This window comes from Lethenteron reissneri, chromosome 63 (genome assembly GCF_015708825.2).
Source record: "Lethenteron reissneri isolate LAM-NWPU_2019-01 chromosome 63, ASM1570882v1, whole genome shotgun sequence".
Classification (NCBI taxonomy): domain Eukaryota; kingdom Metazoa; phylum Chordata; class Hyperoartia; order Petromyzontiformes; family Petromyzontidae; genus Lethenteron; species Lethenteron reissneri.
The window spans coordinates 5,134,948-5,160,601 of record NC_083841.1 but is presented as its reverse complement, the minus strand read 5'-3'; the positions used below and the strand labels follow the sequence as shown (position 1 = coordinate 5,160,601).

The 25,654-nt window shown below is 50.2% G+C and overlaps 1 protein-coding gene across 1 annotated transcript in view; it reads left to right on the top strand.

Moving 5' to 3' along the window:
* Window positions 1-22,094, top strand: part of LOC133358819 (BAI1-associated protein 3-like) — a 43,526-nt gene extending 21,432 nt beyond the window's left edge. Inside the window, exons 3-8 of the mRNA XM_061577267.1 lie at window positions 5,151-5,246; window positions 13,506-13,565; window positions 15,970-16,036; window positions 18,733-18,856; window positions 20,280-20,324; window positions 22,022-22,094. Of these exons, the coding sequence (XP_061433251.1) occupies window positions 5,151-5,246; window positions 13,506-13,565; window positions 15,970-16,036; window positions 18,733-18,856; window positions 20,280-20,324; window positions 22,022-22,094 (465 nt within the window). The remainder of the gene's footprint in view (window positions 1-5,150; window positions 5,247-13,505; window positions 13,566-15,969; window positions 16,037-18,732; window positions 18,857-20,279; window positions 20,325-22,021) is intronic.
* The last annotated feature ends 3,560 nt before the right edge of the window (window positions 22,095-25,654 follow it).

Below are 25,654 nucleotides of genomic sequence, written 5' to 3'. Positions count from 1 at the left end.
CTCAATGTATCAACAGCGTCACGGCCGGCCACGACTACTGCTACGGCTATGAACTACTCCTACCCACCATCACCGGATCTCGGTGATGAATCATCTCAGATGGCGATTCTCCGGATTGCCAGGGGGTCACAGCGGGACAAGATTCAGGCTCACGGTCATTAATTTTACTTTCAAAATTTCCCCAAATCCTCGGAATTGCCAAGGGGATGGTGCGTGATTTCCTGGGTAACCCCCCCACCCATCTCTCTTCCTTCCCACTCCCCCCACCACGTTGCCCTCCCCCCTCTCCCCTCCTAAGCCCTCCTTCTGTTTACAGCCATGCTGAGCCATCGGTGGGAAATTCCACATTCCTTTAGCGTGGACGGGTCTATCTATAGCAGCGGTCGGGAACCTGTGGCTCGCGAGCCATATATGGCTCTTCCGGTGACGGCATATGGCTCCCAGACAATTTTGAGTTGAAAAAAAAATAATAACAAAAATCAGTTTGGAACTGATTTTAAAATACTTGTGATATTGCTTAATAATAGTGTGTCATTTTAAAGTAAACAGAAGTTAGTTTTGAAGATAAATGTCATGGGTCACGGGTCCCGTGACCAGAAGTCGCATTAAAAGTAAGACATATTTAATTTATTATACGTTAAAATACTATATGGCTCTCAATGAAAGATATTTAGAAATATTTGGCTTTTATGGCTCTCCCAGTCAAAAAGGTTCCCGACCCCTGATCTATAGGATAACTACTCGGGAGAGGCGGTGGGGGGTCATGTATCACTCGCCACTGACATTAGCTCTGGCCAGGAATCGAACTGAGGATGTAGCATTGTTATAGCAAGATGTATGATGATCTTTTGGAATGTGCGTGTTCTCTCTCTCGCTCTCTCTCTCTCTCTGTGGTCACGTGGTTTTAATTCGGGGCCTGCTCACTCACACACCCACTCACCCACCCACCCACTCACCACCAAGTCATCCACTCACCCACTCACACACTCACCACCCACACACCCACCCACTCATCCACACACCCACCCACTCATCCACACACCCACTCAACCACTTATCCACTCACCCACCCACACACTACCCACTCACACACTCACCCACTCATCCACACACCCACCCACTCATCCACACACCCACCCACCCACTCAACCACTTATCCACTCACCCACCCACACACTACCCACTCACACACTCACCCACTCACCCATCCGCTCACCCACTCACCCATCCGCTCACCCACTCACTCACCCACCCACCAACTCACCCATCCACTCACCCACCCACCCACTCACCCACCCATCCAATCACCCACCCACCCATTACACACTCACACACTCACCCACTCACCCACTCACTCACCCACCTATCCACTCACCCATCCACTCAGCCACCCACTCACTCACTCACACACTCATCCACTCACCCACCCACCCACTACCCACTCACACACTCACCCACTCACTCACCCACCCACTCACCCATCCACTCACCCACCCATTCACTCACCCACCCAGTCACCCACCCACTAACCCATTCACCCACACACCCACCCATCCACTCACCCAACCACCCACACACTCATCTACCCACTCACCCACACACTCACCCACCCACTACCCACTCACACTCACCTTCTCACCCACTCACTCACCCACCCACCCACTCACCCACCCATCCACTCACCCACTCACACACTCACCCACTCACCCACCCACTCACCCACCCACCCACTCACTCACGAACCCACTCACCCATCCACTCACCCACCCACCCATCCACTCACCCACTCACTCACCCACCCACCCACTCACCCACCAATCCACTCACCCACTAACACACTCACCCACCCACTCACTCACGAACCCACTCACCCACCAATCCACTCACCCACTCACTCACTCACCCATCCACCCACTCACCCATTCCTCTCTCTGCTTATTCCCATGCACTGCTCCACTTGAGCAATTCCCGTCTCGTCTCTCTTTCCCTCTCCCCTGCCCCGGCAAAAAAATAACTCGTTCAACTCAAGACGCGAGTGCTGTTTGTTGCTGGTCTCTTGGCACAGTGGGCTGGTGGGGTTCGGGGGAGGAGGGGTGCACTTTGCAGCCGTGAGAAAGACTCCAGATCAACAAATCAAAAAGAATCCGAGCTCAACCACCACCAACCCCCCAAGCCCATAGAGAGACAAACGCAGGAAATGACCCATTTCCCCACAACAAATATGACGACAAATGAATCTTTAGACGCCAGGAAGATGAGAGAGAGAGACACGCAAAGTCCAAATCTACAGCAGCAGACGTAGTCAGGGTCGGGATCGAACCCGCGACCTCTTGTACACCAGGCGAGGTAGTTAACATATCCTAGCCACCGTGATGATGATGAGAGAGAGAGACACGCAAAGTCCAAATATACAGCAGCAAACGTAGTCAGGGTCGGGATCGAACCCGCGACCTCCTGTACACCAGGCGAGGTAGTTAACATCTCCTAGCCACCGTGATGATGATGAGAGAGAGAGACACGCAAAGTCCAAATATACAGCAGCAGACGTAGTCAGGGTCGGGATCGAACCCGCGACCTCTTGTACACCAGGCGAGGTAGTTAACATCTCCTAGCCACCGTGATGATGATGAGAGAGAGAGACACGCAAAGTCCAAATATACAGCAGCAGACGTAGTCAGGGTCGGGATCGAACCCGCGACCTCTTGTACACCAGGCGAGGTAGTTAACATGTAGTGTATAGTGGTGTAGTGTATAGTGGTGTAGTGTATAGTGGTGTAGTGTATACTGGTGTAGTGTATAGTGGTACGAGTAGTACGTGTATACGCTTTGTCTGCCGAGCGTCACGTGATCACAACTGATATACGAGTGCTTTGGATTATAAGCACGTTTCAGGAATGAATTATGCTCGCAATCTAAGTCTTAACTGTAATCATATAATAAAAACAAGCTTGAGCCTTCCCGCCCACCACAATTAGACACCGATTATCACGTGCCAAGTCTGCATGAAGCACACGTGCCGAGCAGTAAAACCATTCGAACACACGCAAACTGCTTGAATTCATCTTCGTGGTTCTTTCGGCAAAGTCACGTAGAATGGAAATAATAAAATAATAAAAATAAAACATAATAAAATTATTTTAAAGCTTTCGTGACTGCAGGGATTCATCTTCGTGGTTCTTTCGGTAAAGTCACGTAGAAGGGAAATAATAAAATAACAAATATAAAACATAATAAAATAATTCTCACGACGTTTCGGCCACAACGCAAGCAGCCGTCCGCAGGTAGGAGAACAGGTCTGTCGAGAAGACATACCTGTTTATTATTTTATTATTTCCAATCTACGTGACTTTACCGAAAGAACCAAGAAGATGTCCGTTTGCTCTTTGAGGATTATGGGTTGAGGGTGGGGGGGGGGGTGATTGCTTGTGCTGAGTCTACCCCCCGGGTGAGCGGGTGACTAAAGGAGGAGATTGGGGGTGACTATTCACCCGCTCACCAACTCACTTTTGGCGACAAACCCCGGCCGCATGGGTTCGATTCCGGGACGCAGGGGTGAAGCATCGTCGGTGCCTCCTATTCAGGCCACGCGCTTTAAATGAGTGGTGTGTAATAAGTCAGCGCTTGGGGAGACAAAGGCGGCCGGGTGTGCAGTTCACCACACTGACGTCGCCCCAAATTAGCGCGCCGTGGCGGGCCTTAATAGGTGCTCGCTAACAGCACTTGCTTCAACAGTCTGTATAATGGATTTTATGTTGTGTGCGCGTGCGTACGTGTGTGTGTCTGTCTGTGTTTGTCTGTGTGTGTGTGGGTGTGTGTGTGTGGGTGTGTGTGTGTGGGTGTGTGTGTGTCTGTGTGTGTGTCTGTGTGTGTGGGTGTGTGTGTGTCTGTGTGTGTGTCTGTGTGTGTGGGTGTGTGTCTGTGTGTGGGTGTGTGTCTGTGTGTGTCTGTGTGCGTGGGTGTGTGTCTGTGTGTGTGTCTGTGTGTGTGTCTGGGGGAGCGGTGGTGTAGTGGTTAGCGCACTGCGCTATGAACCCAGCGACACGGGTTCGATTCCCGCTCACGGCCAACACCAGTGACGATTATCTGAACCGGTCCCGGGCCTCCCCTAGGTCGACTCAGCCTCAAATGAGTACCTGGTGCGGTGTGTAAACATTGCCACTTGGGAGACAAAGGCGGTCGGGCGTGGTGCTGGCCACCCACCCCCTCGTGTACCGTTCCACGGCCTTCATAGGTGCTTGCTAACAGCACTTGCCCCTACAGTCTGTTAAGGCTACAAGGGGGATCTTTGTCTGTGTGTGTGGGTGTGTGTGGGTGTGTGTGGGTGTGTGTGGGTGTGTGGGTGTGTGTGTGGGTGTGTGTGTGGGTGTGTGTGTGGGTGTGTGTGTGGGTGTGTGTGTGGGTGTGTGTGTGGGTGTGTGTGTGGGTGTGTGTGTGGGTGTGTGTGTGTGGGTGTGTGTGTGTGGGTGTGTGTGTGGGTGTGTGTGTGGGTGTGTGTGTGTGGGTGTGTGTGTGGGTGTGTGTGTGGGTGTGTGTCTGTGTGTGTCTGTGTGTGTCTGTGTGTGTCTGTGTGTGTCTGTGTGTGTCTGTGTGTGTCTGTGTCTGTCTGTGTGTGTCTGTGTCTGTCTGTGTGTGTCTGTGTGTGTCTGTGTGTGTCTGTGTGTGTCTGTGTCTGTCTGTGTCTGTCTGTGTCTGTCTGTGTCTGTCTGTGTCTGTGTGTCTGTCTGTCTGTCTGTGTCTGTCTGTGTCTGTGTGTGTGTCTGTGTGTGTGTGACTGTGTGTGTGTGTCTGTGTGTGTGTGTCTGTGTGTGTGTGTGTGTCTGTGTGTGTGTGTGTCGTTAGTGTAGCGGTTAGCGCGCTGCGCTACGAACCTGACGACCGGGGTTCGATTCCCGCTCACGGCCAACACCGGTGACCATTATCCAAACCGGTTTCTGGGCCTCCCCTAGGTCGACTCAGCCTCAAACGAGGGCATGGTGCGGTGTGTAGTAATCATCGCCACTGGGGAGACAAAGGCGGCCGGGCGTGGTGCTGGCCACCCACCCCCTCGTGTGCCGTGCCGGCCTTCATAGCTGCTACTCACTAACAGCACTTGCCCCGACAGTCTGCTAAGGCTACACGGGGGACCTTTGTCTTTGTGTGTGTGTCCACAGAAGTTGCTCACGGAGTTGCTGTACTGCCTCAAGTACAGCACACTCGGAGGTTCCCAGGAGAACTTGAGCGAGGAGATACTCATCTACCTGGAACAGGTGACACTCACAAAGACCTCCTCCACAGCTCATTATCATCATCCTCAAACGTGAGCCTTATACTCTTTGGTTGTTTCGGTAAAGTCACGTTGGAAAAAAGAAAAATTGAATGAAAACAACTGAAATAAATTTCGATTTAAAGCTTTCGTGACTGCAGGGATTCATCTTCTTGGTTCTTTCGGTAAAGTCACGTAGAAGGGAAGTAATAAAATAATAAAAAATAAAACATAATAAAATACAATTCTCACGACGTTTCGGCCACAACGCAAGCAGCCGTCCTCAGGTGAAGACCAGGTCTGTCGGAAAGACAGCGTCTGAATGAGCACCACCATGCTTGGCAGCACATCGTGAGAATTGTATTTTATTGTTTTATTTTTATTATTTTATTATTTTCCTTCTACGTGACTTTACCGAAAGAACCAAGAAAACTGAAATAAAATTAAATCAAATCACGACGTTTCAACAATAGCTTGTCCTCACCTGATGAAGGATGCTTGTGTTGTGCCTGAAACGTCGTGATTTAATTTAATTTTAGTTTTGAATTAAAGCTTTCGTGACTGCAGGGATTCATATTCTTGGTTCTTTCGGTAAAAGTCACGTAGAAGGGAAATAATAAAATAATAAATATATAAAACAATAAAATTCTCACGACGTTTCGACTGCAACACAAGCAATCATCGTCAGGTGTAAAATCCACAGCAAGAAAATTTGAAACAAGTGGCGTTTTCTTCTTAACTTAACTTTTTACAAATTATCTTGCTGTGGATTTCACACTTGATGATGATTGCTTGTGTTGCAGTCGAAACGTCGTGAGAATTTTAATTGTTTCATATTCATATCATTTTATTATTTCCCTTCTACGTGACTTTACCGAAAGAACCAAGAATATGAATTCCAGTTGTTTTCATTCTAATAAAATTTTATTTATTTAAAAAAATTTCACCCACGTAACTTTACCGAAAAAAAAACAGGGTATGAATCCTCGCAGTCACGAAAACTTCCAATCTAGAACAAAATAAATAAGTGTACTGCAACAACAACAACAACAACGCGAATGCAGAACGTGTTGGGGTGGGTGTGGAGGGGGTGGAATATTTCGATTTAAAGCTTTCGTGACTGCAGGGATTCATCTTCTTGGTTTTTTCGGTAAAGTCACGTAGAATGAAACTAATAAAATAATAAAAATAAAACATAATTATTTCATCATGTTTTATTTTTATTATTTTATTACTTCCCTTCTACGTGACTTTACCGAAAAAACCAAGAAGAAGGGGTAGAATATGTTTCTTATCGTGAGCCAGGCTCCCTCCACTGCTTAGTGAAGTCCTCTTGCAAAGCCGTAGGCGCTGTTGACGGCACGTGGCGTGTGAGTGATCCATGCCTCGCTGAGTCTTTGCCGGGAAGTCGGGGATTATTTGGAGCCCCATTGACATCCAGTGATGATTTATTTAGGGCCGTCCATAAATGACGTCACGCGATTTTGGACGATTTTTGACCCCCCCCCCCCCCCCCCCCCCCCTTCGTCACACGGCATCACGAAAAGTCAACCCCCCCCCCCCGTGTAAAATATGACGTCACAAAGCTCTGCCCCCCCCCCCAAAAAATCTATTAAATATGCTTAAAATCGCTTTAAACTATTGTAGTGCGTATTTAATGTGGCGCTGCACTCTGATGTTGTAGGAGAAAACATTTATGAAAAAGTCAATTCAGACGCTGTCTCCCCGACAGACCTGTTCACACCTGAGGACGGCTGCTTGCGTTGTGGCCGAAACGTCGTGAGAATTGTATTTTATTATGTTTTATTTTTATTATTTTATTATTTCCCTTCTACGTGACTTTACCGAAAGAACCAAGAAGATAGAACGTATATTTACACCATTGGAACCTCATTTGTCAGTTAAAAAATATGACAATTGTTTTTTTACCCTTCTATCTGGCAACAAAACTGACACCTTTTTTACAAGGAGTCATGTTTGCATAGACTACACTACCTGCAGCCATAATGCAAACAAAAAACATAACGCTGATAATATATATTATATAGTGCATATATTATCAGAGTTATGTTTTTTGTTTGCATTATGACTGCAGGTATTGTGGTCTATGCAAACATGACTCCTCGTAAAAAAAGGCGTCAGTTTTGTTGCCAGATAGAAGGGTAAAAAAACATTATCAAGATAGAACGTGTTGTCTATATTTATTTAAAGTTACCCATTTTGATGTGACGTCACGCTTCTCACCCCCCCCCCCCTCGTCACACATCGTCCCAAACGTCTGACCCCCCCCCCCCACCCTTTAGGTGCGTGACGTCATTTATGGACGGCCCCTTTTTTGGGATTGGGGGTAGGTGGGGCTACGAGTCAGAGGCAACTAGAAAAGCCAAAGCAAACCCAGGAGGCGGGGGTGGGGAGAGGGGCAAGGGGTGACACTCAAATCTCCGCACGGATGGATTCAATAATCTATTGCTATCGCTGCGAGTCGGGGTTCACGTATTTGTAATTGTACCACTTACAGTCCCAGAAAATAATAAGTATAACCCGTAAAAACAAAGTTTTTCACTATAAATCCTTTATATGCGTGGCGGCTAGAGTCCTCTCTTCCTCTGGCTTGAGATGTAAATAATTTTGTTTTGCCTAATAAGTGTCAAATTTTGGGAATTTTTTTTCACGAACATTAATTGTCACGCACAACGAGTCTGTGTGCAAAATGTCAGCTCGATTGGATCACGGGAAGTGGGTTAAAAAACGACCGAAAGATTTGCACGGTCGTAAGCAAGCAAGCAAGCACGCAAGCACGCAAGCAAGCGAACTTAATATAAAGGATTTAACAAGTAAACCCGTAAAAACAAAGTTTTTCACTCTAAATCCTTTATATGCGTGGCGGCTAGAGTCCTCTCGTCCTCTGGCTTGAGATGGCTGCTACCTATGGGTCAGATGATTGTCTGCCAGTATTAAGCAATTGGTAATTAAATATTTAATTTGTTTTCCCTAAACGGTGTAACATTTTGGAAAAAAAAAATTCACGAACATTAATTGTCTCGCACAACGAGTCTGTGTGCAAAATATCAGCTCGATAGGATCACGGGAAGTGTGTTAAAAAACGACCGAAAGATTTGCACGGTCGTAAGCACGCAAGCAAGCACGCAATCACGCAAGCAAGCAAGCGAACTTAATATAAAGGATTTAAAAGTAAAACACGCACAGTCAGCGAATTCCACCTCCTGCATTAACATTCGCAACCCAGGGCAACGATGACCTGTCGTTTTGCTCCACGTACTTTGTTATGTAGGGTGTGTGTGTGTGCGCGTGTGTGTGTCTGTGCGTGTGTGTAAGTGCGCGTGTGTGTGCGCGTGTGTGTGTGTCTGGGTGTGTGGGTGTGTGGGTATGTGTGTGTGCGCGTGTGTGTGTATGTGCGTGTGTGTGTGCGTGTGTGTGTGCGTGTGTGTGTGTGTGCGTGTGTGTGTGCTCGTATCTGTGTGTGTGTGTGTGCGTGTCTGTGCGTGTGTGTGCGCGTGTGTGTGTGTGTCTCTGTGCGTGTGTGCGTGTGTGGGTGTGTGTGTGGGTGTGTGTGTGTGCGCGTGTCTGTGTGTGTGTGCGCGTGTGTGTGTCTGCGCGTGCGTGTGTGTGTGTCTTTGTGCGTGTGTGTGTGGGTGTGTGTGTATGCGCGTGTGTGTGTGGGTGTGTGTGTGTGCGCGTGTGTGTGTCTGCGCGTGCGTGTGTGTGTGCGTGTGTCTTTGTGTGTGTGTGCGTGTGTCTATCTGTGTGTGTGCGTGTGTCTGTGTGTGTGTGTGCGTGTGTATGTGCGTGTGTGTGCGTGTGTCTATGTGTGTGTGTGTCTGTGTGTGTGTGTGCGTGTGTCTATGTGTGTGTGTGCGCGTGCGTGTGTGTGTGTGCGTGTGTATGTGCGTGTGTGTGCGTGTGTCTATGTGTGTGTGCGCGTGCGTGTGTGTGTGCGTGTGTCTATGTGTGTGTGTGTCTGTGTGTGTGTGTGCGTGTGTCTGTGTGTGTGTGTGCGCGTGCGTGTGTGTGTGTGCGTGTGTGACAAAGGCGGTCGGGCGTGGTGCTGGCCACCCACCCCCTCGTGTACCGTTCCGGCCTTCATAGGTGCTCGCTAACAGCACTTGCCCCTACAGTCTGTTAAGGCTATATGGGGGATCTTTGTCTTTGTGTGTGTGGAGCCGGTAGTGTAGTGGTTAGCACGCTGTGCTACGAACCCGGCAACCCGGGTTCGATTCCCGCTCACGGCCAACACCGGTGACGATTTATCCGAATCTGTCGTGTGCCTACGCTAGGTCGACTCAGCTTCAAATGAGCACATAATGCGGTGTGTAGTAAACATCGCCACTGGGGAGACAAAGGCGGCCGGGCCATGGTGCTGGCCAACCACCCCCTCGTGTGTGCCGTGCCGGCCTTCATAGGTGCTGCTCGCTAACAGCACTTGCCGCAACAGTCTGCTAGAGGCTACACGGGGGACCTTTGTCTTTGTGAGCGAGTGATGCGGTCAGCATCCAAGCAGCAGCAGCAGCAGCATGGGCATCATCGCTGAGAAAACTTTGCAAGACACCCTCCCGATAAAATCAACGAGGGGTCATGGTGGTTAATTTTTTCCTGGGTAATCAAGGCAAGTTGGGATACTTTGGACCCTTCTAAGTAAACGGATACTACTAATAAGAAGAAGAATGAACTAGTTATCTAGATTTAAAGCTTTCGTGACTGCAGGGATTCATCTTCTTGGTTCTTTCGGTAAAGTCACCATGTAGGTAAAAAATTTAAATGATACTGCAAATCTGGCTGTGACGGTCCCACCTGATGACGGAGACTTGTGTTGCCTCCGAAACGTCGTTATTTTTATTATTTTATTTTTATTAATTTTTATTTATTTTACCTACGTGACTTTACCGAAAAAACTAAGAGCATCTTTCGGTAAAGTCACGTAGAAGGGAAATAATAAAATTCAAAAAATAATAAAGCAGCCGTCTTCTTCACCTGAGGACGGCTGCTTGCGTTGTGGCCGAAACGTCGTGAAAATTGTATTTTATTACGTGAAATTTTTTATTATTTTATTACTTCCCTTCTACGTGACTTTACCGAAAAAACCAAGAAGATGAACTAACAATCATCATTATATAATAATAGGTTTTTACCCTTTAATCTGGTGTCAGTTTTGGTGCCAGATAAAAGGTTCAAAACCTATTACTATAGCTTGCTACTGGCAAAGGAGGTCTCCTAATGTCAATGCTTACCCCTAGCTCTCAATACCCTGATAGTGCGCTGTTTTTGAGTTTAATGCCTTTTGGCGTCATCTTGGTCCAACATCAGTGGAGACTAGGCTCTAAGAAAAGCCGTCTCGGGTGTGGACCAATCAACTTCAAGGACAGTGCATATCATTATCATTATCAGAGTTGTTTCTTTTTGTTTGCATTTTGACCGCTTGTGTTGTGGTTATTGCAAACATGATCCCTTGTATATAGGTGTCAGTTTTGTTGCCAGATAAAAGGGTCAAAACCTATTACTATATATTGCTACTGGCAAATGAGGTCTCATAATGTAAATCATCATCATAATAATAGCCACAAGTGCCGATGCAATAATGTGAGAAGTCGATTTCATTCCACGTCATTTTACTTTTTAGGGAGCCTTTTCAATTCCCCATTGATCTCTTCCGCCTTTGACATTTGTTTCCTATTTCCACTTTTCATTTCCCTCTTAAACTCGCAAACTCACGACCTCTCAATTTCCATGAAACGTGTCACGTGCCAATTCTTCCTGTTTCCGTGATTGTGACGTCGATCAAATCCACAGGCCCCCCTCGGATATAGAAACGCGCATTGAGATTCATTCGATTAATTTGGCCCTCTTATAAATGTCCAAACGACGGGGTCCACTTCGTTGAGCTGTCCTTTGTGGCCAGGTCGCTTCTAAAGATTCAGTTGATTCATCACTGGGGCTTTGCCTGGTCGGATTGGGATGGTTTAGTGTTGTATTTGCTTGGGAGATTTGTTTAATTCCCGTGTACTTTGAACTCCCATCGCGTGTTTGTACCGCTTGTTGTTGTAACCTTCTTTCCACGTGGGCACATGGGTTCAACTCCTGGTCTGGGTGTCTCTCCATATTTTAAGGGTCTGGGTTCAACTCCTGGTCTGGGTGTCTCTCCGTATATTGAGTGCCTGGGCTCAATCCCAGATTTTGGTATTTCTCTGAAAATTAATGGTTCCAGTTTCAGTTCCTGGTTTGGGTGTCTCAACTGGGATTAAGCATTTGGGTTCAATTCATTGGCTAGTTTTATCCAGAGATTAACCGTCTGTCTTGATTAAATTCCTGGTCTGGGTGTCTCTCCGTATATTGAGTGCCTGGGCTCAATCCCAGATTTTGGTATTTCTCTGAAAATTAATGGTTCCAGTTTCAGTTCCTGGTTTGGGTGTCTCAACTGGGATTAAGCATCTGGGTTCAATTCATTGGCTAGTTTTATCCAGAGATTAACCGTCTCGATTAAATTCCTGGTCTGGGTGTCTCTCCGTATATTGAGTGCCTGGGCTCAATCCCTGATTTTGGTATTTCTCTGAAAATTAATGGTTCCAGTTTCAGTTCCTGGTTTGGGTGTCTCAACTGGGATTCAGCATCTGGGTTCAATTCATTGGCTGGTTTTCTCTCCAAAGATTAACCGCCCATCTGGGTTAAATTTTTGGTCTGGGTTCTCTCTCCATATTTTAAGGGTTCTGGGTCCAATTCCCGGTCTCAGCATTTCTCTGGAGATGAAGCGTCTAGTTTCAGTTCCCTGGTTCGGGTGTCTCCATATTTTAAGGGTCTGTGTTCAATTTGTGGCCGCGGTATTTCTCTGGAATTCAAGGGCCTAGTTTCAGTTCCTGGTTCGGTGTCTCTCCAATGATTAAGGGTCTTGTGTTCAATCCCAGATCTGGGTGTCTGTGTACGAGTGCATGGGTCCCTAGGTCGACTCAGCCTCAAATAAGTACCCGTAGTGGTGTGTAAACATCGCCAAGTGTGGTGCTGGCCACCCACCCCCTCGTGTGCCGTTCCGGCCTTCATAGGTGCTCGCTAACAGCACTTGCCCCAGCAGCCTGTTAAGGCAATACGGGGGATCTTTATCTTTGTTCTCTGCATGCCTGTGTATTTTATCACGTGGTCGACTCAGCCTCAAGTTGAGCACCTGGTGCGCTGTGCCGCTAGGGAGGCAAAGGTGGCCAGGGGTGGAACGTGGCAAGGCCCACCCGTGCCGGTCTTCGCAGGTGCTCCTGGCTAACAGCAGAGGTCGCAACCGGGTACCCGATACCCGTACCCTACCCGATACCCGGCTACCCATACCCGGCCAGGTACGGGTAGCTGTTTGCGACCCTGGTGCGGCCGGGTACGGGTAGGCCGTGAGTCACTGGTGAGTCACTGTTTGTCACTCATTTCGGGTAGGGTACGGGTAGGGAACGGGTACCCGTACCCGGCCGGGTACGGGTACGGGTAGCCGTTTGCGACCCTGGTGCGGCCGGGTACGGGTACGGGTAGGCCGTGAGTCACTGGTGAGTCACCGTTTGTCACTCATTTCGGGTAGGGTACGGGTACGGGTAGGGAACGGCTACCCGTACCCGGCTGGGTACGGGTACGGCTAGCCGTTTGCGACCCTGGTGCGGCCGGGTACGGGTACGGGTAGGCCGCGAGTCACTGGTGAGTCACCGTTTGTCACTCATTTCGGGTAGGGTACGGGTACGGGTAGGGAACAGGCACCCGTATCCGGCCGGGTACAGGTACGGGTAAGGAATCAAAACCCGTTTGCGACCTCTGCTAACAGCACTTGCCCCTAATAGCCTGTTCCTTGGGCTATACGGGTGACGTACTCTTCGGTTTATTCGGTAAAGTCACGTAGGTAAAAATAAAAAAATATATAATAGAAATAATAATAGAAATAAAATAATAAAAATCACGACGTTTCGGAGGCAACACAAGTCTCCGTCATCAGGTGGGACCGTCACAGCCAGATTTACTGTCTCAAGTGAGGAAAGAAATCCAAGAGGCGAGCCCTTAAATGCAAGTTAAGGGAGTGGGGGGGGAGGGGCTTGTCTGAATGTGGTAGCCAGGGGTATATGACCTGATGGTTATATTTTTTTAATTAATTTTCACCTACGTGACTTTACCGAAAAAACCTAAGAGTATGAATCCTTGCAGTCACGAAAGCTTCCAATCTAGAATTATACGGGTGACCTTTAACCCCCCGCCCCCCCCCCCCCGTGTGTCTTTGCCACGTGTCCTTGCACAGGCGTTCGGCTGCAGCACTGAAGTCATGCAGGCAGCGCTGGACAGCGTCAAGAATGCCAAGGTGAGGAAGGTGACCCCTCGCTTCATTGCCATCACTATTAGTTAGGGGGCCACGGTGGCTAGGAGATGTTAACTACCTCGCCCGGTACGCAGGAGGTCGTGGGTTTGATCCCGACCTTGACGCCTGCTATATTTTTGGAGTTTGCGTGTCTCTCTCATCATCATCATCACGGTGGCTAGGATATGTTAACTACCTCGCCTGGTACGCAGGAGGTCGTGGGTTCGATCCCTACCCTGATGCCTGCTGTATTTTTGGAGTTTGTGTGTCTCTCATCATCATCATCACGGTGGCTAGGAGATGTTAATAACCTCGCCTGGTACGCAGGAGGTCGTGGGTTCGATCCCTACCCTGATGCCTGCTGTATTTTTGGAGTTTGTGTGTCTCTCATCATCATCATCACGGTGGCTAGGAGATGTTAATAACCTCGCCTGGTACGCAGGAGGTCGTGGGTTCGATCCCTACCCTGATGCCTGCTGTATTTTTGGAGTTTGTGTGTCTCTCATCATCATCATCACGGTGGCTAGGAGATGTTAACTACCTCGCCCGGTACGCAGGAGGTCGTGGGTTCGATCCCGACCCTTGATGATGCCTGTTATATTTGGAGCTTACGTGCCTCCCATCATCATCATCATCACGGTGGCTAGGAGATAATAACTACCTCGCCTGGTGTACAGGAGGTCGTGGGTTCGATCCCTACCCTGACGCCTGCTATATTTTTGGAGTTTGCGTGTCTCTCTCTCTCATCATCATCACGGTGGCTAGGAGATGTTAACTACCTCGCCTGGTAGACAGGAGGTCGTGGGTTCGATCCCTACCCTGACGCCTGCTATATTTTTGGAGTTTGCGTGTCTCTCTCTCTCATCATCATCACGGTGGCTAGGAGATGTTAACTACCTCGCCTGGTAGACAGGAGGTCGTGGGTTCGATCCCTACCCTGACGCCTGCTATATTTTTGGAGTTTGCGTGTCTCTTTCTCTCCCCTGTGGTTCGCGTGGATTTTTTTCTCCGGGTTCCTCCGGTTTCCCCCCGCCACTGTTATAAACGTGCGTTTAAGAGTCATTTGGCTGCTATGAATGTCCACATTGCGACATTGATGACGATGATGATGAGGAGCCACTTGGGCTGAGCTATCATTTGTGATGGGCCAGGTCGCTTCTGAAAACGAAATAGCTCAGTGGGGCCTTCCACCTGGAAAAATACAATTTTAAAAAGTGGCAATCATAGGAACGATCATCACAGCGAGTTGCCAACGCTGCGACATCGCCACCCAACTTGTCACGATGGGATTGACCTCTGACCCTGGTCCAACACCATGTGAGACTCGGCTCTAAGAAAAGCTGTCTCGGGTGTGGACCAATCAACTTCAAGGACAGTGCATATCATTATCATCATCAGAGTTGTTTCTTTTTGTTTGCATTTGACTGCTTGTGTTGTGGTTATTGTAAACATGATGCCTTGAATAAAGGTGTCAGTGTTTGTACCATTTGAAAGGGTAAAAACCTATTACTATATTTTGCCACTGGTAAAGGAAATGTCTCATAGTGTAAATGCTTACTCCGAGCTCTCAATACTCTGATAGTGCGCTGTGTTTGAGTTGTACGCCTTTTGGCGTCATCTGGTCCAACACCAATGGAGACTAGGCTCTAAGAAAAGCTGTCTCGGGTGTGGACCAATCAACTTCAAGGACAGTGCATATCGTTATCATCATCAGAGTTGTTTCTTTTTGTTTGCATTTGACTGCTTGTGTTGCGGTTATTGCAAACATGATGCCTTGTATAAAAGTTTTTGTACCAGTTTAAAGGGTAAAAACCTGCTACTACACATCAAGTGTTTATTCAAGTTACAGCCGTTTTGCCACTCCTCTGCTGGATTAAGGTCTTGACCTACACCGTGTCGGCCAAGGGTGGGGGTGAGCGTGGGGGGGGGGTGGGTTTGGATGCTTCACCATACTTCACCAGGCCGGTGAGTGCGGGTTGGTTGATGGTGGACAGGACGAATTTCTGCAGAGATGGCTTCATAGCGCGGTGCGCTAACCGCTGCACCACCGCTCCCCGCACATACGCACACTAGAAAGAGATTCCTCAGCTTGTAGCCTGTAACAGACTGTAGGGGCAAGTGCTGTTAGCGAGCACCTATTAAAGGCCGGCGCGGCACACGAGGCGGTGTGTGGCCAACACCACGCCCGGCCGCCTTTGTCTCCCCAGTGGCGACGTTTACTACACACCGCAACAGGTACTAATTTGAGGCTGAGTCGACCTAGGGGAGGCCGACGACAGATTTAGAAGTTCGGAACACACGAGGGAGGGACGTGGGTGCCCAACACCACCAACCACCACCGCCACTACCACCACCACGCCCGACCGTCTTTGTCTCCCCACCCCTCTCCCCTGCCCCCCAATCTCAGGCTCCAGTTTTCCAAGTGCGGCTGCTTCTGGGAGGGGCGACCGGGTTGCAGAACAAGAGCGTGGACGGTGAGGAAGTAGTGTGGTAGCTGTTAGCGCGTTACCGCTACCAACCCGGCGAGCCGAGTTTGATTCGCGCTCACGCCCACCTACACCGGTTTCAAGTTCAAGTTCGTTTATTAGGTGTAGCCCTGTGAGCCATTCGGCTCTTGAATCGGGTGCAACCGCAACAAACAAAAAACAAAAACACGAACAAGAAAACATCTTAAATTGAATATGCGACTGAGTGCAAACAGAAAATCCAAGAAAAGACAGCAAAATATTGCAGAAAAAGCACCGTACACAAAAATGTGCATGGCGGCCATTTTCTGAACACGGGCCTAGGCCTACTTGCCTAGGGTCGGCTTGGGACCTCCAATGAGTACCTTTGGTGTGCGTTGTGTTGTAAACATCGCTACTGGAGAGGCAAAGTTGGCCGGGCGTGGTGGTGCTGGCCACACACACCCTCGTGTGTGCCACTGTGCCGGCCTTCATAGGGTGATGCCACTCGCTACTAACAGCACTTGCCCCAACAGTCTGTTGGGGCTATACAGGGGATCTTTGTCTTTGTGTCTTTGTCTTCGTAGGCGCTACTCGCTATCCCAGCACTTGCCCCAACAGTCTGTTGAGGCTATACGGGGGATCTTTGTCTTTGTGTTTGTCTTGGGAGGTGCTACTCGCTACTAACAGCACTTGCCCCAACAGTCTGTTGAGGCTATACGGGGGATCTTTGTCTTTGTGTCTTTGTCTTCGTAGGCGCTACTCGCTACCCCAGCACTTGCCCCAACAGTCTGTCGAGGCTATACGGGGGATCTTTGTCTTTGTGTCTATGTCTTGGGAAGTGCTACTCGCTACTAACAGCACTTGCCCCAACAGTCTGCTGAGGCTATACGGGAGATCTTTGTCTTTGTGTCTATGTCTTTGGGAGGTGCTACTCGCTACTAACAGCACTTGCCCCAACAGTCTGTTGAGGCTATACGGGGGATCTTTGTCTTTGTGTCTATGTCTTCGTAGGCGCTACTCGCTACTAACAGCACTTGCCCGGACGGTCTGTTGAGGCTATACGGGGATCTTTGTCTTTGTGTCTATGTCTTCGTAGGCGCTACTCGCTACCCCAGCACTTGCCCCAACAGTCTGTTGAGGCTATACGGGGGATCTTTGTCTTTGTGTCTATGTCTAGGGAGGTGCTACTCGCTACTAACAGCACTTGCCCCAACAGTCTGCTGAGGCTATACGGGGGATCTTTGTCTTTGTGTCGATGTCTTGGGAGGTGCTACTCGCTACCCCAGCACTTGCCCCAACAGTCTGTTGAGGCTATAGGGGGATCTTTGTCTTTGTGTCTATGTCTTTGGGAGGTGCTACTCACTACTAACAGCACTTGCACCGACGGTCTGCTGAGGCTATACGGGGGATCTTTGTCTTTGTGTCTATGTCTTTGGGAGGTGCTACTCACTACTAACAGCACTTGCACCGACGGTCTGCTGAGGCTATACGGGGGATCTTTGTCTTTGTGTCTATGTGTCCTCCGTACCACCCTCGCTAACCCCACGAACCCCCTTTTTCCGCGTCATCTTTCCGCTCGCCTGGCCCTCCAGTTAGGGGAAGCTGCCGATTTTTGAAGCGTAAACAGGAACATCGTCAAAAACAACAAAAAACTTTCGTTGTTTGGGAGGTATTTTAAGGCAACTGGGTCGTCGCCGTTTTATCGGACGACTCGTTTTGCCGACGAATCTCGGATCTACGATTTTTTTTATATATTTGATCATTTTCCGGGCCCCCCCCCGGATTTCAAAGTATGGCTTTCTCAATTTGTCCTCCCCCGTCGATGGATCGGTGGGAAAACAAGAGATTCACAGCTCATCGGATTTCTCCCTCCAGTGCAAATAAACATTCTGATCCTGATCTGGACCCTGGTCACTCTTCACCGTCGGGGTTCGTAACACGGCTGTCCCCAAAGTGATCGTCCGTGCGGCGATGCCACCCAGACAATGTATCATATCATGAACCTATAGAGACACACGGAGATACACAGAGACTCATTGAGACACGTGGAGATACATACACCCTCATAGAGACACGTGGAGATACATATACACTCATAGACACATGGAGATAGATACAGACTCATAGAGACACATAGAGACACACAGAGATGCACAGAGGTACACAGAGACTCATTGAGACACGTGGAGATACATACACACTCATAGACACATGGAGATACATACAGACATGGAGATACATACAGACCCATAGAGACACATAGAGACACACAGAGATACACAGAGGTACACAGAGACTCATAGAGACACATGGAGATACATACACACTCATAGAGACACGTGGAGATACGTACAGACTCATTGAGACACGTGGAGATACATATACACTCATAGACACGTCGAGATAGATACATACTGATAGAGACACGTGGAGATACATACCTGACTCGTAGAGACACGTGGAGATACATACACACTCATAGAGACACATCGAGATATATATACACTCGTGCTGGCTCGGGTGTGGCAGTGGAAACACCATCAGGACCGTGAGAGCCTCGAGCTGGCTCGGGTGTGGTGGTGGAAAAAGGGTACCAAGTTGTTTCTCACTGACCCCCCACCCACCCCCCCCCACCCCCTGCCTCCCCCCAACCCCCCACCCCCCTGCCCCCCCCCCACCCCCCACCCGCCCCCCACCCCCTGCCCCCCCCATATCGCCCGCAGGCCCCAGCCGCCCCTACTTGACGCTGTGCCTGGGGGGGCAGGCGGAGGCGAGTGACGCGGGCGGCCTGCAGCGGAGCGCCGTCAGGGAAGGTCCCCAACCCACGTGGAACCAGAACTTCATCGTGTACGCAGCAGCAGCCCCCCCCCCTAGCTACACACTTACCCTGCACCCCCCCCCCTCTCTAGCCACATACTTAGCCTGCACCCCCCCCCCCCTAGCCACACACTTGCCCTGCACCCCCCCCCCACGACACCACCAACCCCCCTCCCCACACTTCTCCTGCCCCCCCCCCGACACCACCAACCCCTTCCCCCCCCCGCCCCCGACACCGGGTATCACGATGACCTCTTGAACTTTCGCTAGGGGTGCCTTGCAGAGGTGGTGAGATGTTAACTACCTCGCCTGGTTTGCAGAAGGTCGTGCGTTTCGTATGTGAGTCTCTTGGTCTCTATGTGAGTGTACAGGTCTCTGTGTGAGTCTTTGGGTTTCTATGTGGGTCTATGGGTCTCTGTGTGAGTCTATGGGTCTCTGTGTGAGTCTATGGGTCTCTGTGTGAGTCTATGGGTCTTTGTGTGAGTCTATGAATCTCTGTGTGAGTCTATGGGTCTCTGTGTGAGGCTATCGTTCTCTGTGTGAGTCTATGGGTCTCTGTGTGAGTCTATGGGTCTCTGTGTGAGTCTATGGGTCTATATGCGAGTGTATGGGTCTCTGTGTGAGTCTATGGGTCTTTGTGTGAGTCTATGGGTCTCTGTGTGAGTCTATGGGTCTCTGTGTGAGTCTATGGGGCTCTATGCGAGTGTATGGGTCTCTGTGTGAGTCTATGGGTCTCTGTGTGAGGCTATCGTTCTCTGTGTGAGTCTATGGGTCTCTGTGTGAGTCTATGGGTCTCTGTGTGAGTCTATGGGTCTATATGCGAGTGTATGGGTCTCTGTGTGAGTCTATGGGTCTCTGTGTGAGTCTATGGGTCTCTGTGTGAGTCTATGTGTCTCTGTGTGAGTCTATGGGTCTCTGTGTGAGTCTATGGGTCTCTGTGTGAGTCTATGTGTCTCTGTGTGAGTCTATGGGTCTCTGTGTGAGTTTATGGGTCTCTGTGTGAGACTATGGGTCTCTGTGTGAGTTTATGTGTCTCTGTGTGAGTCTATGGGTATCTGTGTGAGTCTATGGGTCTCTGTGTGAGTCTATGGGTCTCTGTGTGAGTCTATGGGTCTCTGTGTGAGTCTATGGGTCTCTGTGTGAGTCTATGAGTCTCTGTGTGAGTCTATGTGTCTCTGTGTGAGTCTATGAGTCTCTGTGTGAGTCTATGGGTCTCTGTGTGAGTCTATGGGTCTCTGTGTGAGTCTATGGGTCTCTATGTGAGTCTATGGGTCTCTGTGTGAGTCAATGGGTCTCTGTGTGAGTCTATGGGTATCTATGTGAGTCTATGGGTCTCTATGTCAGAAGATCTTTAGACGCATTTTGCGTTCAATCAGATGCTAGATGAACCTACCTTGTATTGCATTGCACGGTGACCTATTGACCTTGACCTCCCCTCTCTTCCTACTGCCAGTGACCTGGGGAATTCTGACAGCCAGTCGTTGGTGCTGAACGTATGGTGAGTGAGCAGTCTATCGATCCTCTATCACCTGGGTACAGGTAGAATCATCTACTAACATCGATTTTTCTATCACCTTGATAGAGGTGACAGAGACACGCAGATTCATCTACTAACATCGATCTTACATCACCTGGGTAGAGGTGACAGAGACACGCAGATTCATCTACTAACATCGATCTTACATCACCTGGGTAGAGGTGACAGAGACACGCAGATTCATCTACTAACATCGATCTTACATCACCTAGGTAGAGGTGACAGAGACACGTAGATTCATCTACTATCATCGATCTTACATCACGTGGGTAGAGGTGACAGAGACACGCAGATTCATCTACTAACATCGATATTACATCACCTTGGTAGAGATGACAGAGACACGCAGATTAATCTACTAACATCGATCTTACATCACCTGGGTAGAGGTGACAGAGACACGCAGATTCATCTACTAACATCGATCTTACATCACCTAGGTAGAGGTGACAGAGACACGCAGATTCATCTACTATCATCGATCTTACATCACCTAGGTAGAGGTGACAGAGACACGCAGATTCATCTACTAACATCGATTCTCTATCACTGGGTAGAGCTGACAGAGACACGCAGATTCATCTACTAACATCGATTATCTCTCACTGGTTAGAGGTGACAGAGACACGCAGATTCATCTACTAACATCGATCTTACATCACCTGGGTAGAGGTGATAGAGACACGCAGATTCATCTACTAACATCGATTGTTCTATCACTGGGTAGAGGTGACAGAGACACGCAGATTCATCTACTAACATCGATCTTACATCACCTGGGTAGAAGTGACAGAGACACGCAGATTCATCTACTAACATCGATCTTACATCACCTGGGTAGAGGTGACAGAGACACGCAGATTCATCTACTAACATCGATCTTGCATCACCTGGGTAGAGGTGACAGAGACACGCAGATTCATCTACTAACATCGATCTTACATCATCTTGGTAGAGGTGACAGAGACACGCAGATTCATCTACTAACATCGATCTTACATCACCTGGGTAGAGGTGACAGAGACACACAGATTCATCTACTAACATCGATCTTACATCATCTTGGTAGAGGTGACAGAGACACGCAGATTCATCTACTAACATCGATCTTACATCACCTTGGTAGAGATGACAGAGACACGCAGATTCATCTACTAACATCGATCCTCTATCACCTGGGTACAGGTAGATTCATCTACTATCATTGATCCTCTATCACCTGGGCACAGGTAGATTCATCTACTATCATCGATCTTACATCACCTGGGTAGAGGTAGATTCATCTACTATCATCGATTATTCTATCATCTTGGTAGAGGTTGCAGAGACACGCAGATTCATCTACTAACATCGATCCTCTATCACCTGGGCACAAGTAGATTCATCTACTATCATTGATCCTCTATCACCTGGGCACAGGTAGATTCATCTACTATCATCGATTATTCTATCATCTTGGTAGAGGTGACAGAGACACGCAGATTAATCTACTAACATCGATCTTACATCACCTGTTTAGGGGAGGAGAAGCATGTTGAGGTGCAGAGTGGAGGATGAGGGTAATGAGGTGCAGAGTGGAGGTGGTGTCAGGGGGTGACTTCTGTGTGGCCACGTGGCCCCCACTCACGTCACCCTCATGCCCACTGCGTGCCCCCCAGGAACCAGCAAAGTGGAAACTCTCTCGTGCGCATGCTGACCAAGCTGAGCAGCGCAAGGCGCCTTCATCGGTGAGAGGGCATCTGCAGAATATGCACACGCACACACAGTCACACACACTCTCTCGTGCGCATGCTGACCAAGCTGAGCAGCGCAAGGCGTCTTCATCGGTGAGAGATCATCTGCAGAATATGCACACGCACACACAGTCACACACACACAGTCACACACACTCTCTCGTGCGCATGCTGACCAAGCTGAGCAGCGCAAGGCGCCTTCATCGGTGAGAGGGCATCTGCAGAACACTCACACACAGTCACACACACAGTCACACACACACAGTCACACACACAGTCACACACACAGTCACACACACAGTCACACACACTCTCTCTCGTGCGCATGCTGACCAAGCTGAGCAGCGCAAGGCGTCTCCACCGGTGAGAGAGCATCTGCAGAATATGCACACGCACACACAGTCACACACACTCTCTCGTGCGCATGCTGACCAAGCTGAGCAGCGCAAGGCGTCTCCACCGGTGAGAGAGCATCTGCAGAATATGCACACGCACACACAGTCACACACACTCTCTCGTGCGCATGCTGACCAAGCTGAGCAGCGCAAGGCGTCTCCACCGGTGAGAGAGCATCTGCAGAATATGCACACGCACACACAGTCACACACACTCTCTCGTGCGCATGCTGACCAAGCTGAGCAGCGCAAGGCGTCTTCATCGGTGAGAGAGCATCTGCAGAATATGCACACGCACACACAGTCACACACACTCTCTCGTGCGCATGCTGACCAAGCTGAGCAGCGCAAGGCGTCTTCATCGGTGAGAGAGCATCTGCAGAATATGCACACGCACACACAGTCACACACACTCTCTCTCGTGCGCATGCTGACCAAGCTGAGCAGCGCAAGGCGTCTCCACCGGTGAGAGGGCATCTGCAGAATATTCACACGCACACACAGTCACACACACTCTCTCGTGCGCATGCTGACCAAGCTGAGCAGCGCAAGGCGTCTCCACCGGTGAGAGGGCATCTGCAGAATATTCACACGCACACACAGTCACACACACTCTCTCGTGCGCATGCTGACCAAGATTTGCAGCGCAAGGCGTCTTCATCGGTGAGAGAGCATCTGCAGAACACTCACACACAGTCACACACACTCTCTCGTGCGCATGCTGACCAAGCTGAGCAGCGCAAGGCGTCTTCATCGGTGAGAGAGCATCTGCAGAATGCGCACACACACACAGTCACACACACACAGTCACACACACTCTCTCGTGCGCATGCTGACCAAGCTGAGCAGCGCAAGGCGCCTTCATCGGTGAGAGAGCATCTGCAGAACACTCACACACAGTCACACACACACAACTCTCTCGTGCGCATGCTGACCAAGCTGAGCAGCGCAAGGCGTCTTCATCGTGAGAGAGCATCTGCAGAATGCGCACACACACACAGTCACTCACACACAGTCACACACACTCTCTCGTGCGCATGCTGACCAAGCTGAGCAGCGCAAGGCGCCTTCATCGGTGAGAGAGCATCTGCAGAACACTCACACACAGTCACACACACACACTCTCTCGTGCGCATGCTGACCAAGCTGAGCAGCGCAAGGCGTCTCCACCGGTGAGAGGGCATCTGCAGAACACTCACACACAGTCACACACACACACTCTCGTGCGCATTGCTGACCAAGCTGAGCAGCGCAAGGCGTCTTCATCGGTGAGAGAGCATCTGCAGAATATGCACACGCACACACAGTCACACACACTCTCTCGTGCGCATGCTGACCAAGCTGAGCAGCGCAAGGCGTCTCCACCGGTGAGAGAGCATCTGCAGAATATGCACACGCACACACAGTCCACACACACTCTCTCGTGCGCATGCTGACCAAGCTGAGGCAGCGCAAGGCGCCTTCATCGGTGAGAGAGCATCTGCAGAACACTCACACACAGTCACACACACACACTCTCGTGCGCATGCTGACCAAGCTGAGCAGCGCAAGGGCGCCTTCATGCGGTGAGAGAGCATCTGCAGAACACTCACACACAGTCACACACACACTCTCTCGTGCGCATGCTGACCAAGCTGAGCAGCGCAAGGCGTCTTCATCGGTGAGAGAGCATCTGCAGAATATGCACACGCACACACAGTCACACACAAACTCTCTCGTGCGCATGCTGACCAAGCTGAGCAGCGCAAGGGCGTCTCCACCGGTGAAGAGCATCTGCAGAATATGCACACGCACACACAGTCACACACACTCTCTCGTGCGCATGCTGACCAAGCTGAGCAGCGCAAGGCGCCTTCATCGGTGAGAGAGCATCTGCAGAACACTCACACACAGTCACACACACACACACTCTCGTGCGCATGCTGACCAAGCTGAGCAGCGCAAGGCGCCTTCATCGGTGAGAGAGCATTCTGCAGAACACTCCACACAGTCACACACACACTCTCTCGTGCGCATGCTGACCAAGCTGAGCAGCGCAAGGCGCCTTCATCGGTGAGATATCATCTGCAGAACACTCACACACGTCACACACACACTCTCTCGTGCGCATGCTGACCAAGCTGAGCAGCGCAAGGCGTCTCCACCGGTGGAGAGCATCTGCAGAATATGCACACGCACACACAGTCACACACATCTCTCGTGCGCATGCTGACCAAGCTGAGCAGCGCAAGGCGCCTCATCGGTGAGAGAGCATCTGCAGAACACTCACACACAGTCACACACACACACTCCGTGCGCATGCTGACCAAGCTGAGCAGCGCAGCGCCTTCATCGGTGAGAGAGCATCTGCAGAACACTCACACACAGTCACACACACACTCTCTCGTGCGCATGCTGACCAAGCTGAGCAGCGCAAGGCGCCTTCATCGGTGAGAGATCATCTGCAGAACACTCACACACAGTCACACACACACTCTCTCGTGCGCATGCTGACCAAGCTGAGCAGCGCAAGGCGTCTCCACCGGTGAGAGAGCATCTGCAGAATATGCACACGCACACGACATCACAACACACGTCTCTGCCTCGTGCGCAATGCTGAGCCAATCTGAGCAGCGCAAGGCGTCTTCATTGGTGAGAGGGCATCTGCAGAATGTTAGCAAGACGCACAGTCCACACACACGGCATTCAAACACACACACAGTCACACACACCCAGAGTCCACACACACAGTCACACACGACACACAGGCCACACACACAGAGTCCACACCACACAAGTCACACACACACACATTGACACACACACCAGGCAGGTGGACACACACACACAGACACACACACACGTGACACACCACACAGACACGCACACACACAGTCACACACACACAGTCTCATACACACACGTGACCCCCCCCCCACCACGTGCACCCCCCCACCAAGTGTCCCCCACCACCACGTGACCCCCCCCCCACCACGTGCCCCCCCCCACGTGACCCCCTCCACACCACGTGCCCCCCCCCCACCACGTGCCCCCCCACCACGTGCCCCCCCCACCACGTGACCCCCCCCCACCACGTGACCCCCCCACCACGTGACCCCCTCCCCACCACGTGCCCCCCCCCCACCCCCCCCCCACCACGTGCCCCCTCCCCCCACCACGTCCC